Source organism: Physeter macrocephalus, chromosome 9 (assembly GCF_002837175.3).
Source record: "Physeter macrocephalus isolate SW-GA chromosome 9, ASM283717v5, whole genome shotgun sequence".
In the NCBI taxonomy this organism is placed as follows: Eukaryota; Metazoa; Chordata; class Mammalia; order Artiodactyla; family Physeteridae; genus Physeter; species Physeter macrocephalus.
The window spans coordinates 65,341,483-65,368,758 of record NC_041222.1 but is presented as its reverse complement, the minus strand read 5'-3'; the positions used below and the strand labels follow the sequence as shown (position 1 = coordinate 65,368,758).

The 27,276-nt window shown below is 38.3% G+C and overlaps 1 protein-coding gene across 1 annotated transcript in view; it reads left to right on the top strand.

Annotated features, from left to right (window-relative positions):
- The window catches only part of ELAVL2 (ELAV like RNA binding protein 2), a 133,717-nt gene that overhangs the window by 44,698 nt on the left and 61,743 nt on the right, over positions 1-27,276 (top strand). Inside the window, 1 exon segment of the mRNA XM_024132895.2 lies at positions 16,918-17,161. Coding sequence (XP_023988663.1) covers positions 16,933-17,161 — 229 coding nt within the window. The 5' untranslated portion in view covers positions 16,918-16,932.

Genomic DNA, 27,276 nt, shown 5'->3' with positions numbered 1-27,276 from the left:
ATTAATTCACTCCACTCCAGGCCATCCTTAGTGTATCTCTGTACTGTACCTACAGTGACATTTTCACGCATTTTACACTAGGCATTCTTGTCTTTTCTATTCCCCCACCCACTTGCCAATATTCTAGTCTTCTGAAACTTTCCATCACCATAGTAGAAAAGCTGTGCACCCTTCAGCATGTTTGACCTTTAGGCTGTGATGTTTTACTTGAGATCCAGCCCTTGCAGGGACTAGGACAGTCAGGCCGAAGAGAAAAGCTGGTACTGGGAGAACAGCAGAGAACATGCTCCATTTGAAGGGCGGCCTGCTGGCTCATAGCTCTGTGGGAATATGGCCTCTGTTGCCAATCTGTTTATTTTTTTAAAGAAAAGCTGGGAATTTTTTTTAATAAATGTGAAATTGCTAAATTGGTAAAGTTTTATATGTTGAACACTACTAGTTAAAAAAAAAAGACATTGAATAGACCAAATAACACATATTTGCAGAATAAATCCCCCCTCTGGCATCCAGTTGTGACTCTGGCCTGAAGATCTTGAGCGTTCATTGCCTGACTGCTTGTTTCCATCTCTCTCTTGGCTTTCCTCCAAGAGGCATATGCATGATCATATGTGGTTACTAATGACTATATTTTTGGCACCTTTCCTTACTTCTTCTTTTAGATGTGATCCTGTAACCTCCTAATGACTTTGTGCATGAATTAAGCGAAGTCCATTGTTGTCTTTATTCTTGGTGTTATTTACTCTGATCATCTGACTCAGCCATTTACTTGAATGCGTTATACCTTAATTAGAAAGACTTGTGACTCCCTACCCCAGATTTTCTTCCTGCTGGTCAGAGCCACTGTTGGGTATTATTCACCATGCCATTGGTATATGGTGAACTGTATACCACGAAGCATGTCAGAAGTGGCCACCTGGCTGTTGTCATTTCTGTTGGCCATGTTGAGTAGGTCTTAGTTAATGTGTAGCCAACCTTGACAGATAAATAAGAGGATTCATTTGTTTGCATTTTGGTCAGTTCTTAATGTAGGAAACCAATCGTTTTTAGTCTCAGCAAGTCAAGATATGGGTCATTTTCAATTAGAACAAGAAGTTATTTTGGTGAAATACTGCTTTGTCTTGGCCAGTGATGCATAGTGATTGTTCTTTCTTGATCTGATGGCAGTGAAATTCACTCTAATGAGTGTTCCAATGCAGTGAAAGTTTTGTCCGGTCTTAATTTACTACTACTGCTTTTACCTCAATGATTCCCTTCCTCTGTTCTTGCTCTTCTTGAAATACAGAACAAAGAATAGTATCCTGATTCCTCAGCTTACTTCCAAGGCCTGCAGTCCCCTGACCTTTGTTGTGAATCTTGGGTTTTAGCCTGAGGCAAGATGGCTTTAAAAAGCATGCTTGAGGCAGGCTAAGGGTATAGAAAACCACATTTTTAAACCATTCTACTTCCCTTATATTGATGATTCTCAAGCAGAGATTGGCAATCAAAATCAAGTCAAGAAACTCTTTAAAATATGTCTTAGAGTGTACTTGAGTAGATTTCCACTCTCTTTACAGAAAGAGTGAAAAATTTGGGTTTGGGGGCCATAGTCTCAAGGATGGCTTGAGGATCTCTCTCTTTTTTTTTTTTTTTAATCTATCTGAGGTTAAAGTAGTAGATGATGGTAAAAATTTCTTTCCTTTTAGGTTGATCTGAAAGAGATTGCAGTCATAACTGCTCTGGACTAGTACGTTACTTGTTACATAGTAGGTACTTTCTGAAAGTCGTCAGTGGTAAAATACAGTGCATTTACTGCCAAGCAATTTATGTGTTAAATCTACTGTACTGAGAGAATTCTTTTAAAGAAACTTGCTCTTTATACGGGATAAAAGTATAGCAGGAAGTGGATACCAAGAAACTCTTAGCAGTCCTAAATCAGGAAAACTTTTCAGCTTGTGATTGTTTGTAATTTCAAATTTTCATAATGCAGAAATCCAGTTTAATGTTGAAATGGGAAAGCTGTGTACAATCTCCTGTTACCCTCTAGCATTTTAAACATTGGGAAGCAAGATGCTTCATTTCTGCTCAAATATATGTTCAGGCTCAGATGTTTAAGTTAGCAGTGGTAGTTTCCATGGCAGCAGTGACTTTGCCCTTTTATCTTTTTCTTCGACAGCTCAATATTTAGCATAGGTTGTCCAGAGGGATTATTATTCCTGGCTTTGTGTTCTTAAAGACTTCTTTGGGAGCCTTTGACTTCTCTGGGTGCAGGTGTGTTCCAGAGAAGCTCCCTGAGAGGTGGAATGTGAGTCTGTTTTGTATACCCTTGTTTTCTTAGCATCTTGCACAGTTTCCTGTCATATCCAGTGAATAAGGGATGTTGCTTTTCTCTCCTGGGTGGTTTCTTCTGTACTCCCAGCTTCCTGAGACCTTGACTGGGCTGGAAGAGAGGTGTTAACTCCCGAAGTGGTCTTGGTTTTTCACATTGGTGATGAAGTTTGCTTTTTTAAACCGTGATGTGATGACAATGGACCACTCCTATATTCTCTCTTCCTTCCTGAGGCTTGTTGTTTTAAACAAAGGCTTGTAGCTAGGATTTTTTTTTTTTTAAGCTTATTCAACTTAACGCTTGAGCTCAAAATATAAGAATTAGTAGGTTTATCTGGAAAGGTGTGTCTGGAAAGGGATGTGTGCATATGTTAGTGGTGGGGAATGACAGCATACTATACGTCTGCCTTCCTCCCCTTCATTAACAACCTGTGGTGTTCATGGCTCCTCCAAGGAGCCATTTGGCTTTGGCTCCTCCTTGGGCTCCTCCAGGTATATAGAGTTGCAATAGAAGGTTTCCTGCATGGCAGGGAATATAAAACCACATGAAAAATCCCATAAATAAATGGTTTTTTTTTTTTTTTTTTTTTTTTTACTTGTCACCTTGAATTGCACTTCACGGCATTGATGCTCTTTCTTTTATGGATCTCTGTGCACATTTATTGCTGAAGAGACAAAGGTGAGTGTGGGCTAATAGGAGCACAGAGGAGGAGTGTCTGGCTCAACTCAGCGGTTCACAGAAGGCTTCCTGGAGGCGTTGTGCCTCCTTTTCGTGAACTGAGGATGTTTCCATTACCAGGAGAAGAAAGGTAGTGAGGCTCTTGTGGGTGGAGAAAGCACCGTGAGTAACAGTGGGAATCAGCCTGGGTGTGGGAGGAACCGCTGGGAGATTGTTAGAGCCTCGTGTGCAACGTGGAGGGGTGGGCATGGAGCAGTGGGCATATGCTCTTGGAGGGGGAGGTGGGAACCAGGTCAAGTCCGATGATACCTCACTGCAGGCTGAGATGTTACTCTGTATGCGGTGTGGGGTCAGTGAAGGCCTGAAAAAGAGAAATGGTCCTGGGATGCTGACTGTTTTTAGGTAGATCACTGTAGCAGTGGAATGGAGGATGGATTGGAGAAGGGACAAGCCTGGAAGCAGAGATCAGGTAGGAGGCTTCAGATGGAGTCTCAGCACTGGTTACAAATCCCAGTTTCTCTATTTAATAGCTGTATAGACTCTGGAAGTTTTGAAATCCTCATTTGTAAATGGATGCTAATGTATATAGCTCATAGTGCACAAGGTGATTAAATGGGATTTTGTCTGTAAAATATGTAGCTTCAGGCCTTGCCCAGAATAAGGAATCAAGGAATGCTACTTTTCCTTCCTCACTTTTCCCTACTCTCTTTCAGTCATAGGATTCATTAAATTCTACTACAAGAGGCAGTCAGATCATCTTTCCTGTAGCAAAAGATACCCAGATCCTTTGGAGAGTTCAGGATGCCTTATTTATTTTTATTTTAATTAAACATGATCTTAAAATCAACATTAGTGCCGTCTTAGAAAATGTTTAAATTCAGATCATTTTGAAAATCATGACAGGAGAAAGATGGTAGGAGGCCATACAGTTGTGTGTGGATGTATATGGATCATTGCCCTGATTTGTGAATTGTAGAAACTGTGACACCATGCAGTACATCTTAGTGTGCAGATTATCGATCTAGGGTACAATCATGGATGAGACTTCTGCGTTCTTTTTCTGCCTTGTATTGTAAATAATAAATCTGAATTTAAATAGAAGATGCTTGTGTCATCCTTGGAGTTCTTAGCAAAAGGAACAGTGAGGTAGCAGTTTCTAATCTTAAATACTAAAATTCCAAGAGGCTGAGCAGCTGATGATGAGAAGATTGAGTTGGGGAGGATGGAAGGCATGTGTACTCTTCTGTGTGTTGGGTGGGGGGTTTTACTCTTTAAAGTAAGGTAAATTAAAATAGACAAGGCTGTAATTCCGATGTGGAACATTTAGGCTATTGGCATCCTTTGTACTTAAATATAGTATTTGGAGGTCAGGGGTCGAAAATTGCAGCATTTTAAGTAAAAATTCTAATCCTCCTTAGTCACCATTTGTGACCATGTGCTAAATGTAGTTTAACATAGCATGTGCTTCAGGGGCCCTACACAGGAGTTGACAGTCACGATTGGGCAGTCTGCATACTTCACTTTCTGTCCAGTGTTCCCTTTTCAAGTTAAGAAGCTCCCAACACAGCTCTGCACCCTGTTGCCCATTGAGACATGGAAACAAAACAAAACAACTATGCCTTAACCTAAAAGACAGATGAGGAAGTTCTCTATGCCAACACTTTAAGGTGCATCTTCCTTTGCCCAGCAGTAATGATAATAGCACTTCAGAATTTGTAAAGTGCTTTGACATATCTGTCTAAATTATATGCATATAAATGAAGCTTTTATAGAGAACAGGCCCCTTTACCCCATCTCCCTCTTATCAGAGTGGAAATAATTCAAAGGCTAGATGTGTGGGGTTTTTTCCTTGTTAAAAATATAGCCTGTGGTTACACGTGCCCCCTTTCCCAACTTCAACCTATGGGAGACGGAGATTGCTTCTCTTCAACTTTTGGAACTATGCATGTACGTACACAGATAGGTTCTGTATACATATATATGCTCATACCCTTGCTTCATTGTTCATTTATACAATGGGGGAACTTGCCTCAATGCACTTTTAGAGATCCTTAACTGTTTATTTAAAATATGCTTTACCTTAGTGATAAGAAGATAATTTGCAAAGTGGGAAGTCTGACAGAAGTTGAAGTGACAGTCATTGGCAGGGAACCCAAGCACCTTAACTCCTCTTTTCCTGTTAGAGAGGTATCCAAGATCTGGGATTGGGTGTGTGTGCCCACTGTGGGTATAAGCAGGCAAGGTCTGAGGCTAAGAAAGACCTTACCTTCATCTGTAGTGTATCGCATTAATTTTCTTTTTCTTTTTTAAACATTAACTCTTATTTTTTTCTTAGTTTTTCTTTTTCTTTTTTTTTTTTTGTAATGAAAAGTATCACTTGAGTTAGGTTCATTTATTTTGTGAAGGTGACACAAGTATGCACCATAGCCATGTGAAAAGAACTTTTGTGAAAAGAACTTTAAGAGTCTTGTTTTCTGTGTCTTAAAATGCACACTTCTCAACACTTTAGAATACTGATCCCTGGAAAGGGGTGAATCCATATGCTGAGAATCTTTTTCTTTTTTTTTTGAATTAATTTTTATTGGAGTATAGTTGCTTTACAATGTTGTGTTAGTTTCTGCTGTACAGGAAAGTGAATCAGCTATATGTATACATATATACACTTTTTAGATTTCCTTCCCACGTAGGTCACTAAATCATTAGGTCATTTAGATCATTGAGTAGAATTCCCTGTGCTATGCAGTAGGTTCTCATTAGTTATCTATTTTGTACCTAGTAGTGTTTATATAAACATTAACTCTTATACACATTTCTAGGCAGCAGATTAACCAGAAATTTCCTTGTGATTCTCTCCTTTAGGCCCCCTCCCCCAACTGGAATCACTAGAAGTTAAAATAACACTTTGATTGCCAAATCCTTGCCCCCTCTTGAAATGTAGTAAATAACCGTAAGCTTAATTACCATAAGAAGTCACAGACGTATGTAGCTTGTTTTTTCTAGCTGCGATGTAGCTTTTAAAGAAAGCCATCTTTTGGGGAGGAGGGGAAGAGATGGACCAAAGGAAATAAAGTATCTTTCTTAGTGTGAATCATGTTTTTGAAGATGCTCCAACTTTCTGTACTAAGTAATTCGGAGTCCTGTTTCTAAATCAAACGTAGTTATCTCTTGGGAGTCTCAGGACTTTCAGCATCAACTGAAAAGAAAAATACATTTCATAGGTGAATACCAGTGAAATGTTCCACATTTCAGAGAGGAAAGGAGCTGGCTGGCCGTCTGTGTTGATCAAGGTTTACACTCCCACACTCCTACCGTGGATGGGGGAGAGCCCCTTGTTCTATGCTCCACAATGCATTAATGAACTACAAGATTTTATATGTCCTAGGGTAGCGTTTCTTAATTTCAGTTTCTTTGAAGTTCAGTAGAAATATTTGTAGCCCCTCAGCATTATTAAGGAAATATGCCTTCTTCTGTTGACATTTTACTTTGTTTACTTTATTTTGGTATAAGCTACTTGGGGTTAAACACTAACTATAGTTTTTAGTTTTCTGTGTGATGACAGTTAAGAGTAAAATAACCTTAGTGGCCAGATGGAGTATTGTGGCCCTTTATAACACTTCTGAGTTAAAAAAAAACCAATATTCGTGACCATAAACCTTCCTTGTCTTTTATACTCCCTTTAAGACTAGGCATACTTGCTGTTTTGGAGCTCAAATATGACAGTATTCTACTGTCTGTATCCTACCGAGGAGCTATGTTTTTAACCTACCTAATGAAAACACTCAACTAGTGGGATTAATTTGAGGATTTCCAATCAGACTTTCACAATTTGTACTACCCTGAGGGGGTTCCTGTTAGCTGTGACTTTTGTAGAAGAATGTGAAGTTAATCCAATTTCTATGTTGATTACTATGTTAACTGTCTTAATTTAGCAATTCAAATTTATCTGCCTATACCAAACAAGAACTCTGCTACAAAGCTGTGGGAGTAGTTGATTTTATTCTTATTATGCTCGTATCCTGTTTTAGGTTCTACAGCCAAATAATGGCATGGAAATTAATAATGCCCACTGAGGTTGGAATGATTCATCACTAGATGGTAGTGTATTCTAGCCTATAACCAAGATTGAGTTAACCCCTGGCTTAACCTTGACTATGGTGGAGGTGTATAAATGACCCTGTTGAAGAATATAGATCTTAAAGTTTAATTACATTTCACAAAAATGTAACTTATTCTCGTTGTCTTCATCTACTTTGTCTTTCACCTATTGGGGTGAACTTTGAGATTTCTTTTTATTTTGAATTCTGACAGCTTTAAGGGGCTGTCATAGGTTATAAGCCAATTTCTGACATGCTATACTCTTAGTAAGTAGTTTCATCATTTAAGTTATTCTGATTTTAAAAAAATTTTGCATTTTCTGTTAAATGAATCACTTGCTTAATTCTTTAAAGAATCCATAGATAAAGTAAATAACTCTTGATTTAATATTATAAACTTAGATTTTCATATGTTGGGTTTCCTTAAGGAGATTCCCCCCCCACCCCCCAAATAAGACACAACTTTCTATAGAAGTTTAATCCCTGTCTTAATTGTCATGTATTCCTAGTGCCCGGAAAGTAATAAATGAATTGGTTTGTTTGAATGTGAGCAGTTAGAATCTAAACCAGTTTCTTGATAATGAATTTAAATAGTTTACTGATGTAATTATAGTAAGTACTATAGTAAGTAATATGTTTCCTCCTGCCTAAGTCCACTTCTCACCCTTATCGGGGTCACTGTCATTCTACATCTTGGTTACTGCAGTTATTTCTTGATTGGTCTTGTTTCCACAGTTGCTTAGTTCTTCCACACAACCATATCCAGTTTATTTTCACAATAGCCACGTGCTACTGTTTTTGCTCAAAACCTTTCTGTGGTTTCCTTTCTTTTTATGGTGACCTCTGATGGGGTTTAGGACACACTACCCCAAAGTATGGTACCTTGGCATATTGAATATCTTAAGCTGAAGAAGTTTGAGAAAACTGCAGAAGCAGAAAGGTTATTCTGACCGTCTCCCTCTCTCTTCGTCCCTGAAACAGGTAATAAAATTCCCATGTGGAAGGTACCCTCCCTGTACCAGGAGGAAGGAAAACATTCTTATCACCCGTACAGGGATTTGGGACCTGGAAATCTGTATACAAGCAAACCTTGTTAAACTAACCCTTATCTTTTTAGTTTAATCCTTATCACTTATGACCCCCAGCCCAAACCCCTTTGTCTTGTTAATTTTTCACAACTTTATTGTTTATCTAAAAGGTATATAAACTTCCTGCTCAGATCACTTCTTTGGATCTTCATTCTCTTGTGAAGACTCCCATATACATGTACAAATTCGACAAAATTTGTATGCTTTTCTCCTGTTAGTTTGTTTTTGTCAGTTTAATTTGCAGACCCAGGCAGGACCCTAAGAGTGTTGAAGAAAACTTTTTCCTCCCCTGTACCTCCAAGATCCTATGTGGTCTGGCCTTTTACCTCTTAGACTCATGTCCCTCTGGCCTTCTCCTAGCTTCACCCTAGCTGGTCTCTGTCTGGAATTCTTCTCTTCTAGATATCCCTATGGGGATGTATTTATTTACTTTTAAATCTGTAACAAATAACCATGAACTTGGTGCTTAAAACAACACAGGTTTGTTTATTATCTTACAGTTCTGAAGGGCAGAGTCCCTTGATGTGGGTCTCCTGGGCTGTCATCAAGGTATTGGCAGGGCTGCATTCCATCTGGAGATGCTAGGGGAGAATCTGTTTCCTTGCCTTTTTCAGCTTCTGGAGGCTGCCCACATTCTTTGGTTGATGGCTCCCTTCCATCTTCAAAGCTGGTGACTGTGGGTTGAGTCTTTTTCAGGTTGTACCACTCTGACACTGACTCTCCAGCCTCTCTCTTCCATTCTTGTGGACTCTTCTGATTACACTGAGCCCACCTGGATAATCCAGGATAATCTTCCCATCTCAAGGTATCTGATGAGCAACCTTAATTCCATCTGTATCTTAATTCCCTTGTCATGTAACATAATATGTTCACAGATTTCAGAGTTTAGGATGTGGGCATCTAAGGTGAGCCGTTATTCTGCCTACCACAAGGGCTGGCTTAACTGTCCTTTAAATCTTAGCCGAAAGCTCACCTTCTCAGTGAGATCTGCTGTTTAATACTGGAAAATATCCATCCTCCATCTCCATATTTTCAGCACTATTACTCTGCTCTACATTTTCTTTTATTACAAAGCACACTTATTTCTAGCTAATACACTATTTTATACATGTGTACACCTCCTATTGCAGATGTACACTCCAGGATATTTCTTCATTGCTGTATCTCAAGTACCTAGGACAGTCCTTAGTTCATGGGAGTTGTGAACAGATGTTTGGTGGATGAATGGATGAGTGAACAGAGTGTGAAGATTAAGCCAGTCTTCTTCACTGGGTCTTTGTTTTCTGTTGCCCAGCATAGAAGCCAGATACGGACCTAGAATGAAGGAAAGGACTTGGGACCGACCCCCTAAACTCACTTGCTTTACTCTCTAACTGCAAAGCTTTTAATTCTGCCAGCTCTAGAACTACAAAACCTCAGAAAGACTGGCGTCAGAAAGACTCTGCAGTTTGTCTGTAGGAGCCATAAAGGGCTGAGAGACAGAAATGTTAGCATTCACTGCCAGAGAACATTCTCCCTGTGACTTCTGCAGCTGTTTGGTGCAGTGTCTCTGGCAGCTTTTGGACCCTTGTTAGCCCCAAGGCCAAAAATCTGAGCTTGACAATGCTTGAGGAATCCTTGGAGCTGGTGAGGAAGCTAAAATGGTATGGGGGTAGGGTGGGGAGTTGACAGGGATTCCAGGATTGAGGAGCTCTCTTGAAGTTTAAAGCCACAAACATTTATTACTTTAGGAATGACAAAGCAAAGTGAAGAGGCTTAAAGAAAACAAACTAATGGCTAATTCTTAGAGCTGACATGTCAGCCCCATGAGTGCTTGGTTGACTCTTCTGTTGTTTTAATTCAGTAAAGCCAAAATGTATCCTGAAAATGCCACTTTAGTGATTTGAATGGGAAAGATAAAACATTCTGTAGGAATGGTGTCTGCTAGACAGATGACCCCACCTGCTGCTTACCCAGCTCTCATTTGTGAGGTCTCATTACTCACTTCACTGAGTATTTCGAGAGCTTTAGCTACTTGCCTTGAGTTCCTCAAAGGAAGATGCCTTTTGGCCAAGGCTAGTCTTTATCTTAGTGGGTTCTGCTCTTAAACTTTAAGACAAATTGCTCCCTTTCATCTTGTGACTTGGCCTTTAGAGAGGTTTGATGTCATCTGAGGGAAGGCTTTGCGCTATACTGATTCTGCCCTGGTTCTGTGTTGCTCGAGGCATTGAGAACCCTCTAGCTGTAAATAAGTATCCAGACCAAGGTCACTTTATCCAGGCCAGACCTTTTGAGTGTGAGAGATGCTTGCCCTTTCCCCTAGCTATGATTCATTTTAGAGATGTTACCTTTTGTGTTTGCTTATTACATTTTCTAGTTTCTATCAAATTAAAACCATTTGAGATCCATAGCTTAATTATGATGTGTTTTTAAATACCTTTGAGTTAAAATTTAATTTTTTCACATTTACCTGTACTTTTGCTGTTTTCTTGAAGTTAGACCCAGATTCCAGATGCCACAGCTCCATAACCCTGCTGGCCAGAGAGTTACCATGTTTTTGGATTTGTCTTGGCTTCCGACTTTTTTGTAGTGGGCAAATGGTCATAATGGGCTCTTGAAATAACAATCCACAACTGATCACTCAAAAGATAGTTTCCTTTTTTGTGCCATTGAACAAGAATTTGGATTTCAGTGGGTGAGGGTGGCTGATGGAGTGTGCCAAAAAATGAAAATATGCTTTCATAATTATCGATCGTTTGAAGTACTTGAAGTTAGATAGAAGAACAAGCTACCAAGTTTGCATGTTATTTAGAAAGGTGATTGCCCTTTCATGCTCCAGTTTTTTAAAAAAGGAACTACTCTTGTCCTTACATCTGTTTTTGAATGCTTAGTCTGTACAAACCCCTGAAATGGAAGTGGGGTAGGTATGACTGAGGGCCTTCCAGGCAGCTGGAACTGCATGAGCAAAGCCAGAAGAATGTATGGTTTTCAATGCACTGTGACTGTATGAAGGACACGGAGCAGTTCAGATTTTCAGATGCTTGAATAAGTGGGCTGGTAAAAGCAGTTGTAGAGGATCTCAGATGTTTATACACTTAATAATATAAGTAGTTTGTACTTTATTTGATAGGCAGCAGAGAGCTATTGAGAGTTTAGGAAAATCTATCTGGGAAGAGTGTTAAATGGGGATTAGGATGATGGAGGGACCTTTTGGGAGGCTGTAATTTGGTGGTCCAGGTAAGAGATGAGGGCCCAGGTCAGGATGGTATACATTGCAGTGGATAGGCTGGTGCAGATAGGCAGTCCTCACCAGGGTATGTGCAGTGACCCTTTCAGCAGTCCTGCTGTGACTTTAAACCAGAGATCTGATCCCTGAATCAGGTGGATTCTAGGTCTTGGAAACCTTTTTTTCCCCTTGCATACAGTGTACTTAATGAGAATTCTCAGACTATATTTAGTATGTTTTTGATTAGCCATCTGTCTTGTTTGGTGGCTGTATGAAGGAGGTTTGAAAATAGGAAAGAAGCTGATTACTTTAGTTTTCAGAATTTTTTATTAGGAAGTTTGGAAAATAGAGACTTTTCTTTTTCTCTTCATGTGACCAGGAAACTGTTAGTCCCAGCTATAAGCAGTCAAGCAGTAGCATTGGTTTCCTAAAATCCATTATTATAAGAAACTTAAGATATGAAAGTGCATAGAAGGCCATTTAAGTAAAAAAGGAAAAAAATTCCATTTAAAAAGTCTTTATAGAAATTTGGAAGTAAACTATGAGTGAAAACATAAAGGCCACTTCCTCCCTGTCCTCCACTCCCTTCAAAATCCGTATGCTCCCACCAAACTAACCCCTCATCATTATCTCTCGGAACCCAGGGAAAGTTTAGAATATTCTAGACTGATCTGTGCTTAAGTGCCTTTTCATAAATTATTTCATGGAGAATAACAAGAGAAAAAGTAGTCTCAGTTGACACAATTGATGTCTAAATTAAGAGGCGAACATATATTGAGACATTATTTTTTTTAAGCTTTAAAATTAATGGTTCTTTGTTGCTGGAATATGGCCTTTTATTTTCCTTCCAAAGAGTTTCAGAGCCAGTAAAATCTATAAATAGTGCACAGCCTGGTTGTCTGTGGTAGATTGAGTAGAGCAGAATTGCCTGTCCTTAAGTGAAGGGGAAGTAGCTTTACATTTTTAGTAACTGAATTGTTGGCCAGCATAAAGGTAAGGGCCATGTGAGCAACTTATTTATAACTTCCCATAAAGGTATGTGTCTGCCTCAAGCAGAGAAACTGTCTGGGGTGCTTGAAATGTAAAAGTGCAGTAGAATCATTTTCCATACACAGCCTTCCTAGCTAGTTGGTGCAATAAAGTGATTGTTCGCATCCCTGGGGCTTTAAGAAAGAGGGGTGTCAATAGATTAGCTCATTAGCGTCCGCTTCCTGTGGAATGGAAGGGATGAGGCCATTAAATTCGAATCTATGGTTTTTACGTAGTGAAGAGCGTTTAGATATTAACTCCTGAGGGTATGGAGGACATAAATTTAAGCTTGGTTTAACCTGTTAGGTGTGGTCCTCCTAACTGTTCTACCCATGTAGTCTAACCACAATTAGGTTCTTGTCAAAATACTTCATGGCTATGAAAGCACTTTATTTTTTCACAGGTTCAGTTGAACTATGTTTTTGTTTTTATTTTTTTAAAATAAAGGACATAGAATCAGACTGAATTCCCTGGTAACAGTGGGAGAAGGGAAGAAGAGTAAAACATTTTCATGGCATCCTGTAAAGAGTATGTTAAACCCTTTAGATAGATGCCAGAAAATGGAATCTGTTGTCACATGTTACAAATTTCATCGCACTTGCATGAAGAGTAAATCACGTACAGCCAGGTTTAACTCTAAGGATGAAATTTTTATAATCATAAATATGCACGTAAAAGACATTTTCAGCCCTCCTTTGTTACTCATTTATTTTCATAGACCGAGTTTTTCTCAATATTATGTTGACCATTTAAAGTATCTGCATATATGGCTAAAATGTAAACTTTGGCTTTTGTGCCAGTACTGTGGCTCTGTTTAGTATTTGGGCAAGTTGTAATAAGTGGTAAATGGCCCATTAACTATATTGGAGGCCTCATAGCAACACTCATTTCAAATTGTTCTGGGTTTACAATTTACATATTTTAAAATGTTCACTTGATTTTGTTCAGGGACAAAGCTGACATCCTATATAAACATTGCTTCAAACGATCCTATTTATTGGTCCAATTATTTCAATTGAAAGATGCTGGTTTACTGTCTCTTAGTATATGTGAACAATTCTCAGCAAATCTGTTAGAGATCCTTTGACTATAGTGGCAGAAAAATCTCACAGGGTTTTGATTCACTTTTAATTTTAAGTCCCAGGATTAAGGATGATTTATTTATAGTATAATGTGACAGTGTGGGCAAATATAGCTTCTTTTAATGCCCTTCTGATATTTTGGGGAAAGAGTGCTTTTATGCAAAGCATTCACTAATGACTGCCTTTTCTCACTCTAAATATAATTTCATTCACATTTCCTCCCTTCTCCCACATCCTTAAGAGATAGGACAGCATGCAGTGTTTTGCTTCATTTTATTATTTAAAAAAATTTTTTTTAAGATGTGGTTTAAGGTAGTTCTTTAGGATATAGATGCCAAGGTAACTAGTTAATACTGTTTTAAAATCAGGCTCTTAATTAAAAATGGTTAATTTGTGCAAGAAAACTACATGTTAAAATGAATTTGGAAAGATTAGATTGGAATTGCCTCAAATTCAATTAAGCCACACTGCATGGACGTGCTGGGAATATCAATACAATCACTGTAAATTTTGTACAAACTGATTTGTTGCATTATCTTGCTCATCTAACATACGGTACTTTTTGTGTCCATATTGCAGACGGCAACTCCAAACTAACATGGCAGTCAGACTGTGTGATGTGGCTTCTCTGCTTAGAAGTGGTTCGTGGGCAGCAGAGCCTTGGACCGGGGTCTGTGGGATTTTTCTTAAATTCTGTAGGCTACTTTTTTTTAGCATGTTGCAGGAGTGCTGAGGCCATACCAAACACTTGAACTTTCATTTGGCGTACTAATTATTCTTACATTTAACCTATTGTGGTATGGCCATCATTAGGATGTAAAGCACATTGCAATTTTAGTGGTACATGTAGCATCAGAACCTGCTTTTGTATGTAACTTTTTATTATCTTATTTAGGATTTAGTACAGCCTCAAAAGAGTGACAAGCTTTTAAAAAAAAAAAAAAAAGTTTTGGTATGGTCTGAATACTAAGTTACCGTAATTCTTTACATTCTGTTTACTATGTATTTTTTTGGTTACTAAATTTTGAAGTTATTTATAATTCCTGATGCTTAAAAAAATGTCAAAATTGTAAATCTGGCTGAAAATTATTTGCCCAGTAACTGTTGAAAGAGTTTGCATTCTGTGAACAGTTGTGTTGAGCCTATCAATGGAATATGCATTATTTGTAAAATATAGCACATTAGTATCATTTTATTCTGAGCAGATGGTCCTATAGCTGAGAGATGCTGTAATTTTCAGCGCACACAGCCTACTGCAGCTGTTCACTTGAATGTTGGCTTAGGAGCTCATTCTTGCCACCTGAACATGGAAATAAATGTGCAATTAAGTGAGGAGTGTTTGTTGTCCTTGCTAAATCCTGCTAATTTCTGTCAATGAATGCTTATGTATTTCAAATGCCATCCCAGTGAGCTTTAGTCCGAATCTCTTATTTGGGTCTCATATAGTCTCCACATATACCCTAAGGTTTGAATAGTGATTTGTTTTAATTGGCCTTGGCCACTCTCATCTTGTAGCTCATTGTTTTCCTAACTGCTGGGCAGAGGTTAATCCCACAAGCATTTTGCTGTGGAAAGAGTGACCCATGGCTAATAGTCTATAAAGTGAAACAGTTGTGGTTTATTAGGAAATCTGAAACTTCCTTTCTCAGTTTCAGATAAATTTGTTAATTATAATAAAATGCATATCTTGAATTGTTTCGGGTTTTTTTTTAATATAGATTTCCAAAGGTTCCTTTATTTTCCTTTACCCCCCCCCAACAAAATATTCTCTGAAATTACTTGCTCAAGAGAGGTAGCTTGCAGTTTGCAGAGTAAACAGCCCATTTCTTTGAAAAGGAAATGAAGTTATGGAAGGGTTATAGGTGGTTTGGTATTTCATAGATAGCCTGGATTTTTGTCTCCTGTTTTTTATCCTGATAACACTGATTCTTGTCCAGTCTGACCAGTCTCAATCTGTCCTATGCTGGCTTCTTTTATAAATATCTCTTGGCAGTAGAGATTTCTTCCTATTGCTTATCCACGGTTGTGCCCTTTTATTTTTCTTAGGCCATATGCTTTTTAAAATACTTTTTTTCTCTTTTCTTGTAACAGTCTTTGCCTCTACTTTGCTTTTTTAATTTTACCTCAGATTCTTTGCCTTTTATATATTAAAACTTCCCTAAAACTAGCATCCTATCTATTCAAAATTGTCAATTTTGAGAAGTACTTCTTTGTGGAGCTGAGAGATGGATGAAATATGAAGGATAATCCTTTCAGTGATGCTTTGATTTTTTGGATTCCCCTACAAGCTTGGCTGTCCAAAGTAGATAGCTATTGGAGGATGGTTTTAGAGAATTTGGGGCTGTGGTTTGTAACTCTTTTGCTCAAAGAGCATAGGATTGGTTTTTAGGAAACTAGATCCAAATTTGCTTACTAAGTGATTTTTAGAGTAGCCTGAACAGTCTGAGGCCATTTCCCCCAACTCTGCTATTTATTCTGTATCTGGAGTTTATAGATACCTTATCACTTGCATTTTCAACAGGCTTACATGCTCAAATGAAAATTCCTTGGGCTCGTCTGTTTGCAAAAGTTGATATATTTACATTGTTGTTTTGGTGGACTGGATAGGGATTTTTTTATTTTTATTTTTCCTTTAAAGTCAGAGTCAAGGCAAAATACCATTTTGAATTGTTTGGGGATTTTATTTTGATGCTGTAGGTCAGCTACCTTGTTGGTGATCTTTAGCTGCCAAGGTTGACAAGAATGGCTTGTTAGATTCTACAAGGTACACTAAGTACTCAGTTTATTACCCAAGTTGTCCTACAAACCCTTTTGACGCCCTAACATAATAACATTTGCTATTTTCTTATTTCTTACCAACGATAGAGGTATAAGATATTGTCAATTAAAAACATTTTCAATATGTAACCAAAACAGTACATGTTGACAAATTTATATTTTTTTAAAGTACTCTTGCTCCTTGATTTTAAGTTAATGGATGTGTCAGTTTTAGAATATTTGAACTTCTAGGCTAACTGAATATCTCTGCAAAGTTAGGTAGACCATTTTTTGGGGCTTGTTTTTGGCAGCATGTTCTGGTATTTTTAGTCAGGGTTTAATTCTGTGTTCTTTGGTACTAAATTTCCTCAAGTCTGTGGACACACAGCAGGTGAGTAAGGGTATGTGAGTAGACCCAGAATGCGGTTCTAGAGAATGTTAAAGATTTAAATTGTGCTTATGTGCATGTATGGAATATGTTTGTGAAAAGTACAATTGTGATCTTAAATCGAATAGCTTAATATGAAGTAAGAATTAGCATAGGTGTCGCACTTTTTGAAACTTTGTTGTAATTTCAGCAGAACGACTTGTGTTTAGTGACAAGTGTTTAAATTCTTGGATGGAATCTCTAATAGTTTGTGAAATATGAATTCTGACATTTCTTATCTTCTGTTTTTAGCAGGTAATTGCTGCCATGGAAACACAACTGTCTAATGGGCCAACTTGCAATAACACAGCCAACGGTCCAACCACCATAAACAACAACTGCTCGTCACCAGTGGACTCTGGGAACACAGAGGACAGCAAGACCAACTTAATAGTCAACTATCTTCCTCAGAACATGACACAGGAGGAACTAAAGAGTCTTTTTGGGAGCATCGGTGAGATAGAGTCCTGTAAGCTTGTAAGGGACAAAATAACAGGTATGCAGTTTTATGTAAGGTTTTTCACATGTAAAGGATTGTGTTTCAAGGTATGGGAAAATAAGTTTACTGCTTGTAAATCATTCAGTGCTAGACTTTTACACATCTAGATTTTCTCTTTTTTCTTGGCTACATCAACAGTATGAAACTTAGTTTTAGAGAGTTTTAAGTTTTCCTTTTAAAACATAAAATAATAACTAGACTTTTTTATAATCTGAACTATTAGAATAACATCTTTGAAAAATGCTTTAAAGGTGTGTGTGTGTCTGGAGCAGCAAGTGTTATGTTAACCTTTAGTTTTGAGATCTTTGAGCTTACATGATTTAGCATTTCAACAATGAAATACAAGGAGAATTGTTTTTTAGGAGGGGAAAAAACCTCTTAACATGTCCTTTTTCTTAAGTCTCTATAGTCCTCCTTTTGTATGACCAAGTAAATGGTAATATTGACATTGTCAATACGTAAATATTTGTACTGATACAATTTGAGTTCAGTAAGATCTTAGCTTCTGGAAAAAGTGGTGTATGAGTGCTTCTCTTATAAAGATAAGAATGAAAAGATGAGTATTTGGCCTTTAATGATGGTATATTTTGAATATTGGGTAGTGGAAAATCTCCTTAGTATTTTGTAAGATTTGATTAAATTTTTAGAATAAGGCAAAACCTAATTAAGGAGAGTGTTCTTGGCAGAGAAGGGTTAATGCTTCCTGTGGGAGTTGTTTTTAAACACTGAAAATGAATGAAGTGTAGACAGACTCTAGCTTTTCCATGTTACTGTTAAATTTGAGTGATGGTGTGTATTAAATGGCTTATAACAAAAATATTAAGCTAAATATTTGAAATGAGGAAAGGATACTTAAAGGCAGTTTGAGGAGTTGGACCAGGAGTCTGAACTTTGACTGGTCGTATGACGTTGGTCAAGTCAACCCTTGGCTTCAGCTTTAGGTTTCCCTTGGTAAAATGAGGTAGAAGGCAGAGGAAGGGGTCTCTAGCTAACTTCTGAGGCCAACTCTGACTTTTTCTGAGATGGTACCTTTAGCTGTTCTTTTATCAAGACAGCAGGGCTTATTGTCTCCAGGGGGACTTAGAGCTGTCACCTGGGCTTGGCCTCATGGTCGTATTTACTTGAGATACAGATTCAGGTTCACAGAGAATTTATTCATTAAAATCAAGTAAACCAAGTAAAAACTAAATAAAACCTGGTTGTCATCAATCCATACATAATTATATTGTAACTAATTATGTTACTTAGATGTTCATGATTATCAGGAAGGTTTCTTTTTTGTTTTTGAATATTGATAATTGAATGGATGAGATTTTTCCATTTATTTTTCCAAAATCAGTGTGAGCAGCATATGTAAAATTTATACGTGAAATTTATTAAAGAAACAGTTTTTGAAAAGTTGGGAAAGGTAGAGAACAAAGGCTTTTTATTACATGTGTCTGTCCTGGTACTGAATTTTATTTTATGTTTTTAGCAAAACAGCATCCTTTTATATGTGAATTTTGCAGTCTCTTCGACATAAATGTGATAAATGGTTTGAAGGTTTTGACATAAATGATGAGATTTCTGGTTTGATTGCTTAGTAGTTATTATTTAAAAAAATGTTGCTTAGGGCTTCCCTGGTGGCGCAGTGGTTGAGTGTCCGCCTGCCGATGCAGGGGACACGGGTTCGTGCCCCGGTCCGGGAAGATCCCACGTGCGGCAGAGCGGCTGGGCCTGTGAGCCATGGCCGCTGAGCCTGCGCGTCTGGAGCCTGTGCTCCGCAATGGGAGAGGCCACAACAGTGAGAGGCCTGCATACCGCAAAAAAAAAAAAAAAAAAAAAAAAGTTGCTTGAACTAGGCATAAAGGTCACATTTTTTTGTTATGGTAGATGAAAACAGTAAACCAATCATACATCCTTTGAATTAGGCATTTTCCACAGGAAACATCGTACAGATTTTCATCTCTTACCTCTGGTCAGTCTTGAATTATCTTACTCTTCTGTAAACCTTTTACTAGAGCTATTATGTGGCAAAATTGGATAAATTTGACTTCTGTGTCTTCAGACCCTTTGCTTCTCTGGCTTTACGTGGAGGACGGTAGTAATAGAACCACAGCGCATGGGTAATCTGAAAGAGTGCCTGGTTAGATACTTAGATACTGGCAAAGTGTGTTAATATTTGTTGTCCATTTCTTTCACTCCCTCACCCCATTGCCTTTTCAGGGAGAGCTGGATAATGGAGGTTTCCACCATAGTGAAATTTCTGTTTAAAATCTCTCATAAGCTGAGTACCCAAGAAAATGAACAGTGAACACCAAGGTCAAAAGATGTTTTTTCTAAGCTTAGTTCCATGAGATTTAGTCATAAATATTCCCCAAAATAACTGTTGCACTGACAAGTTTGAGAAGAATCTGTACTCCGTAGTTTTTAAGAACCATATTGCAGATCATTAACATACTAAAAACTATATTAAAATCCTTCAGTAAAGAAACCAGTTTGATTTACAGTTCCCCAGTCTTATTTAAGCACAGAACTCATGGCGGGGGGTGTGTGTGGAAATACCTCCTTGACACTAGATTTCCATTGAACATGTTGCTTTAGAAGTCATTTGTTAACTGGTTATCAGAAAATCTGTAATTCTTCCATAAAACCTGTTCACGTCAATAAAATATGAGCATGTTTCATAAAATGAACATCCATGATAATGAACTATAAATTAAAAAGTTGAGTAGGCACATCGGAATACTAAGGACCTCTTCTAGTAACCCTGTTTTGATCTGGCCCACTAACGTCTTATTCTTGGTACGTGTTAAATCAGTATTTAGACGGGTCTGAATTGTTTAGCTTTAAACATAAAATTACCTTAGATTTTTTTTTTGTTATTCTGAGTTTCTTAGTAAATACTTGTATAGAACAAAATAGTCTAGTACATAGATTTCTAAAACTGGGTTTTGAATTGTTGCACTTGGCAAAGTGGGCATATCTTCTGAAGAAGCTACTATTAACATATCTCTAAAAAGGTTTTGAAAGAATCTGTGGGGATTTGGAGCCTGCCCTGTGGCGTTTAGCATTAGTCATCTTGAGCAGTTTTTCAGTATACGTTTTTAGGGTCAGGGCAGAGTTTCTCAGTCCCTCTCTAATTATCCAACTTATTCTACCTCCTGGGGAGCTACCAGGTCAGCTCCTGGTATCTGATTTTGTAGGAGCGGGAGCATTAATTGATTGGGTTGTAAGAAAACTGGGATCACTCTGTGGGAAGAAAATTTAAATCCCTCCTTTTCACTTTTCTTAAGTCTTTACTTACTTAAATAATGCTAAAATTAAGAAACTGTATTTCAGGCACAAAATACCTAGTTAGGAAAGTATGTGCCTCTTTCCTAAGTCCTAAAAGAGAGTATATCATTTTTAGATTTTGTCAGTGTTAGCGAATTAATGTCACTATTTTGATAGAGTGAGGGTTAGGGAAATACATTAAGAAATGTGTTCAATTTCAAATACAATTATCTTCTCTCTAGTCGAAATTCTGTTTATTATGTTGTTCATCAGGCTCTCACTTTGGGCTTATGCCAGCTTTATGCTTCACCCTGTTTCCTATCTATAGGCATTAATTATGAGAAGGTAATGCTGTTTGTACAGCTTAGCTGATGTCGGTCTGTCCCTTTGAGTTCTCAAATGCACTTCAGAGTCCTTGACACCTGCTGATGCTGCAGGAGTGAAATGGATTTTATGAAGCAGGGAATGAATAATAGAGCGTTGAGGGTCAGAAAAACCCTTGAGGTGACCTTAGCCAACTCCCTCACTGACAGATGAGGGAGAGGCCCAGCTTTGTTGACATGTCGAGTCCAAGACTACACATCTATTAAATGGCAGAGCAGGGACCCTAATTCTGGTTTTCTCATTCTTCCCTAGCATGTTTCCTCCTTCCCTTTGTTGGAGGGCCAGAACTCACTCTTTAAAAACTAAGCACTGGACCAGCTGATGAATTTCTAGTGAGACATATAACTTGTACAGGGGTCACGAAGGGGCATCTTCTGGTGAGTGGTGAGTCTTCCACAGGAGGAGAGTGGAAGATTTTTGAGGGTCAAGGAGTGAGGGGTACATAAAACTAATGAGGGCATCCATGCTTCTCTAGAAACTTTAAATCTGTGGTTGTCAATTCAGATAGTCTAGCCCTGTGGTTCCCAAGTCTGGCTGCACATCCTTCCCTGAGGGAGTTTTAAAAAATAAAGATTTCAGAGGCCCTGGGAATCTGTTGTCAGGAAAACTCCCTAGGTGATTTGATGGGCAGGTGAGCAGTTTGGGGAATCATAGTCTTTGTGGTCAGTAGAGTACCTGCATTGGAATCACTTGGGATGACTGTCAGAAATGCAAGTTCCTGGGCCCTGCCCAGATCTACCTATGGAATCAGTCTCTGTAGGTAGGGCCTGGAATGTGCCAATTACCTGGGAGTTATTGACTTCTTTTCCTGAACATTTTGCAGGGAGATAGAACCAGGGGTTTCCAGGTTTATCTGAATTCTGGCTGGAGGTGGGTGGGACAGGTGGGTGTAATAACTGCAGTGCCTACTTGTATGGCAAACTAAGTTTCAGATGCTGTTCCCTCCCCAGCTTTTGATCTCCTGGGGGTCAGGACTAGAAACGTTGAATGTAAAAGTCACTGGGCTGTGTCTTTACTGAATGCCTGACCTGTCCCTAAAAGAGTGTGTGCGTATGTAGGTATGTATGTATGCACGTATGTGTCTGTAAGTGTGTAATTAGTTTTCACAACTCCAGGATAGCTTGTCCTGTAGCTGTTACTTTTCCTTCAAAAAGAGGAGATAAGAGAATTATAGTTGAAGACCTCAGGTAATGAGTGTTGCTCTTTTTAATTTTGATGTGATAGCTTCATTCTTAGCCTAGGAATTGCTTGAGGTGGGTCCTATGCTGACCCCATAAGCTGCCAATTAGAAGCTTTCAGACAAAACAGAAAAACAAAGGCCAAAACAAACATATAAAAATACAAATTACAGGGGCCCAGAGGAGGGGAGGGGCTTTGCAGATGTAGATTATCCGTGGACAGGCAGTGCCTTGGATGGTAACACAGACCTCTTTTTTTTTTTTTCCCTTCCTGAGGGCCCATGGGGTAAAAATCTCATATAAAATGTGAGGGTTCTTAACTTATGTCCCTGTTGCTTCCTGAGAACTTCAAAGTTAGTTTTAATGCTGGTTCATTTTATGAGGATAATGTGATTTTCAAACTTTATTTTGATGGCATGATATTTTCCCCTCCTCTTTTTAACAAATATACTCTTAGCTCCTCAGGATTGAAACAGATAAGTGGTATTTTATAAGTCTAATGCATACCTTCAAATTTAATAGCATTTATTTACGGTGATGAAGTCAGTCAGTCACAGTGAGCCCAAGGCTGTGATGAACACTAATTTGAAAATGTGGTTGTGTGCATCAGTTACAGTCTTAAGGTCAGCTGTTAGTTGTTAGATATCCATAGTATCAAGAGATTAAGAATTCTGATTCTTGCAGACAGGTACTTGAAAAGAGCTGGGTGGTTAGGTGGGTGGGTGGGTAGGTGGGTGGTGGTAGCTTAATAAGTACCTCATTTTGCTGACTCTGGGTGCTATTTAATTAGAAATTTGGCAGAAAGGCTGGGTGTATGCCCAGGTATTCACAAAACAAGATAACTTGGCAGCACAGGGTAAATGCCTTGGTGCCTAGTGTATTAACTGTGGAATATACATTTGAATATGGCTGTCTTTAGATTTTAGTGGCTAAATTTGTATAAAATGAAATTTATATAATATGAGATGAAATTTACTTTTTTGTGGTATTGAAGAAACTATTTGTCTATTTATCAATATATCTTTAAACCACATTATTTTTCCATGTACTCTTGTTTCTTCCAAATGTCATGACTAATCAGTCATTTCAAAAATTTGATGTTACTACTTGATGTTACTGGCTTTTTATAAAGTTTCAGGGAAAAACTTTAAAATTTATTCTTTCAGGTTTATTTTTCTCCGCTCAGACCTAACTTGGGTGTTTTATAGAACAATTTTCAAAGTGTCAGTCTTGATTAATTTAGTGAAGGATTTCAGGATGATGAAATTAGAAATTTTATAAGATTTAAGAAACCAAGTATGTTTTTTTTTCTTTTTTTAAAAAAATCATTGTCAGGGAGGAAAAACTTTCCTCTACCCTCTTAGTTTAATTTGCAAGCCCCCAATTACTGAACCTAACAAAAGATAGGTTATACAATGTTATATGTCCATTGTATCTCAGTGAAACTGGGGGGAAAAAGGGATTAACAGGAGAAGAGGCAGCACAGTTTTTAGTGATATTTCACATGCATTGGAGTTCACAGAAAAAAAGTGAAGCAGAGAAGTTGTTAGACTCTGGGGCTTATATACCATTTTAACAAAACGAAGGGGGTTTGGGTTCTGAGGGTGGGTAAATTGTAGGGGAGTGACCAAGAAAATATATAGGGGGAACTAATGGAAAATGAGAGCTATTTCAGCAAGGTTTATCTATGCAGATTCATCTTGATGCTGACTCTCTCTCCATCCCCAGTGGTAAGAGTTGCTCTCCTCTTCCTGGTATAGGAGAGGGGAACACCTTCACAAGGGAAATTTATAACCTGCTTTTAGGCAGAAAAGGGTAGGACAGAGAAGAGTACTCTTCCTGCTTCTGTTGATTCTTAATTGCCTTTAACTCAAAATATTCCTTATGCTTATAACTGGCATATTTGAGGGGTGGCAAGGCATATTCTGACTCTCTTCACCATGAAATAAGTTTAACTCTGAGTTAGCAGACTTAGAAAAGTTTCTTCTTCTGATAGCCTGTGGTAATGAATCCTTAAATGACTAGTTTCTGGGAAGAAAAACATCTTTTGTGAGGATATGGAAAAGTTTGAAAGAGAACCATTCCTGATTTATTTGTAAATCATCTGGATTTTTGTTTCTCTGATTTCTTGATGGTGATCTTTGTATTAATTTGTTTTACTCAATTAGAAGGAAATGAAGAAAAGTATTGTAACTCTCAAGAGCAGGTTACACAGTTCTCCAACAGCTTTTGAAGAATATTTACTGTGAAAATGAGGTTGAACCTGTTGGTAAAATGAAGTTTAGGCGTTTTGATTCTGTTTCTTGGCCCTTGTTGTCACTGGGACTTCTAGGATGACCATACCTGTTTTGCCAATAGATTAGGAACATAGTGTTTTAGTGCCTTTGACTTTATTGCGTTATTAGTTTGATACAAAACATAAACTTTGTTAATGTATGCAAATTCATAGAAAACAGAATACAGTTGCAGTTCTTTTGTAAGGATTCACCCCTTGAAATTTAGCAAGATATGAATGCGTTTGTGCTCTTTGCTATTCCAGACCTTTCCACAGTGTTTCTTCTAGTTTTTGTTTACTTTTACATCAGAAAAAGTATACATACATACATACATACATCAGGTGGTATAGAATAGAAACCATTTTCAATTTATTACTTAGTGGCTGTCATCATAATGATGGAAAAATGTAGATGAGAAAAAAGATGAACTAAATGGAAGAACATAAAGAACAAATTCTGATCCAGGAATCCTTCTCCTTTTTAAAATCTATAGAATGCTAAAATTCTGTTTCTCAGGTATGCAATTATCAATCTGCTCTTCTTTTGGTGGATTTTACTCTATTTTACTGCCTTATCTGTTATACTACCTTAGCACCAGCCTTTGCTTTCTTAACTTTCTAAATTATGAGTAGGGCAAAGTGTTTTTCTTTTGACCTATGGGAACATTTCCTTTTAAATATTACTTGAACAGAATAGTTGATCGTTGAAACTAAAGCTGTGCTTCCGAATTTGCCACCTTCTTTTGAGCTTTTGTTCTAAGTTACTTGACTTTCAAGTCCACTGCTGCTACTGAATTTTGAGAGCTGGGGAAACCATCAGAGTGTCCTTTCCAGCTAAAAACGCTAACTTTAAAAAATATTTTCTGTCATTTTACTTGTGTCTTTTGATCTGTAAGGCCTATGCAGTGACTCATTTAGCATGTTTTACTTCTTTTTTTAAAAAATTAATTAATTAATTAACTTATTTTTTGACTGTGCCACGCAGCTTGCGGGATCATAGTTCCCTGACTCAGGGATTGAACCTGGGCCGTGGCAATGAAAGCATTAAGTCCTAATCGATGGACTGCCAGGGAATTCCCTAGCATGTTTTACTTATTAATGTATCTGGTTTTGCTTCTTAAAGTATCAGAATGTCAATTTTTGACACCATTGGATGTCCCTTTTGTTGGTTATGGTATCTGTCATACATTTTTTGAGAGACTTCAAGCTGTAAAGCAGCATTGGCAGCTCTTCCAAGTATTGTGAAGAAATGGAGCCTCATTTAAAACTATCTATTTTTTTTTTTTTTTTTTTTTTTTTTTTTTTTTGCGGTACGCGGGCCTCTCACTGTTGTGGCCTCTCCCGTTGCGGAGCACAGGCTCTGGACGCACAGGCTCAGCAGCCACGGCTCATGGGCCCGGCCGCTCCGTGGCATGTGGGATCTTCCCGGACCGGGGCACGAACCTGTGTCCCCTGCATTGGCAGGCGGACTCTCAACCACTGCGCCACCAGGGAAGCCCCAAAACTATCTTTTTTTGTGATCTAACTACTCAGTAGTCTCTTACATCATACATCACTGTAAGTAAATGAGGGGTGATGGCAGAGGCCACGGTCTAAGACCTGCTGTCCTCCCTGTTGGAGGACCCCTACCCATCCCAGAGGGTCTTAGACACAGCCTCCCTTGCCTGGCCCAGCCCTACCCTGAGCCAGAGCACAGGGGAAGTGTGTTCAACCAGAAGAACCAGGAGGGCTTTCCTGTCTTTCAGATCAGCCTGTCATCCAATTCTAGCGTGCTGTGCCTATGCTGAAGAAGTTCATTTCTTTGGAATCCAAAGAGCAAAAGTTGCACAGGGTTCCCTGAAGCCTAGAGCCTCTGGGTGAGGCTGAGTGGGAGGAGGGGAGCCAACCATCTCTACCTCTTGCAGCCCAGGAGACTGTCTGACCACTTAAGAAGAAGAAGAAAGCAATATTCAGTTTAAACTGTGTTGATAAGTGTTTCTTCTCATCTTTCCATGTGAAATGGACTTCGAATGCAGGGGTAATAGTATTTACCAAACCCCTTGTACACTAGGGTTGTTATTAGCTTAGCTTGGCATCAAGTTCTTGGGATTAACATTGAAACAAAATGCCTGCTATCTTCAACTCCCCTGCTCGGGAGGTGGGCTCATGAGCGCTACTTTTAGAGGTTTTAGCCTAGAAAGAAAGCATCACACTTAAGTTTAAATCCCAGCCTAGGCACTTACTTTATATGAACTATTTGACTCCCAACGTGAGTTTCTTCCATAAAGTGACTAGCACATTGGGGTACTCTCTGTCTCCCCAGTCCCTTCTTACCAGTTAATATTCATTTGGTTAAAAGACAGTTGCAGATGTTTTTTTCTTTGGGTAAACTGATTTTTGAAAAAAATCTCCAAATCTGTTGTCTTAGAATTCTTAGGTTTTCTCATGATGTGGGAAGTTTGCAAAGCTAATTTCCTGTTCTTTGCTTTCTAGGTGATTTGACAAACAAAATTGATTTTCTAGGGGTGGGACAAAGTGGGACTAGGAAATACAAGGCAGGACTTGGGAGCCCAGAAAGATGATTAATGATATTACACCAGCCTCTCTGAACTAGAGCACTGGAGTATGGAGTTTTTGCTCTGTGTGGTATTGTGTGAATGTTATTCAGAATGAATTAGCTTGACTTAAAATATGGACTTACTCTTAAGCCAAGCTTCCCCAGTGGAGTGTTATTGATCTGGAAAGTCCACAAGTTGTTAAATTGAGCCATGGGGTATCAGATAGATGAAAACTAACTGAGGCTTGTTTTCACTGTTACTGACAGCTTCTTCCTTAAGATTAATACCCCTTTAATATAAATTGTAAATACCAGTACTAAATATTCTAATTTCATAAAGTAAGGTTTTCAAGTAGAGAAATAGAGATCTGTAAGTGTGGATGTTAAGAAGCCCAGTATTCCTGTAGTGTTAGCAGATCAGAGGACTTAGAAAAAAAAATTGCTCTCCCTTTGTTTTCTTTCTGTTGAAATATTCATTGAAAGC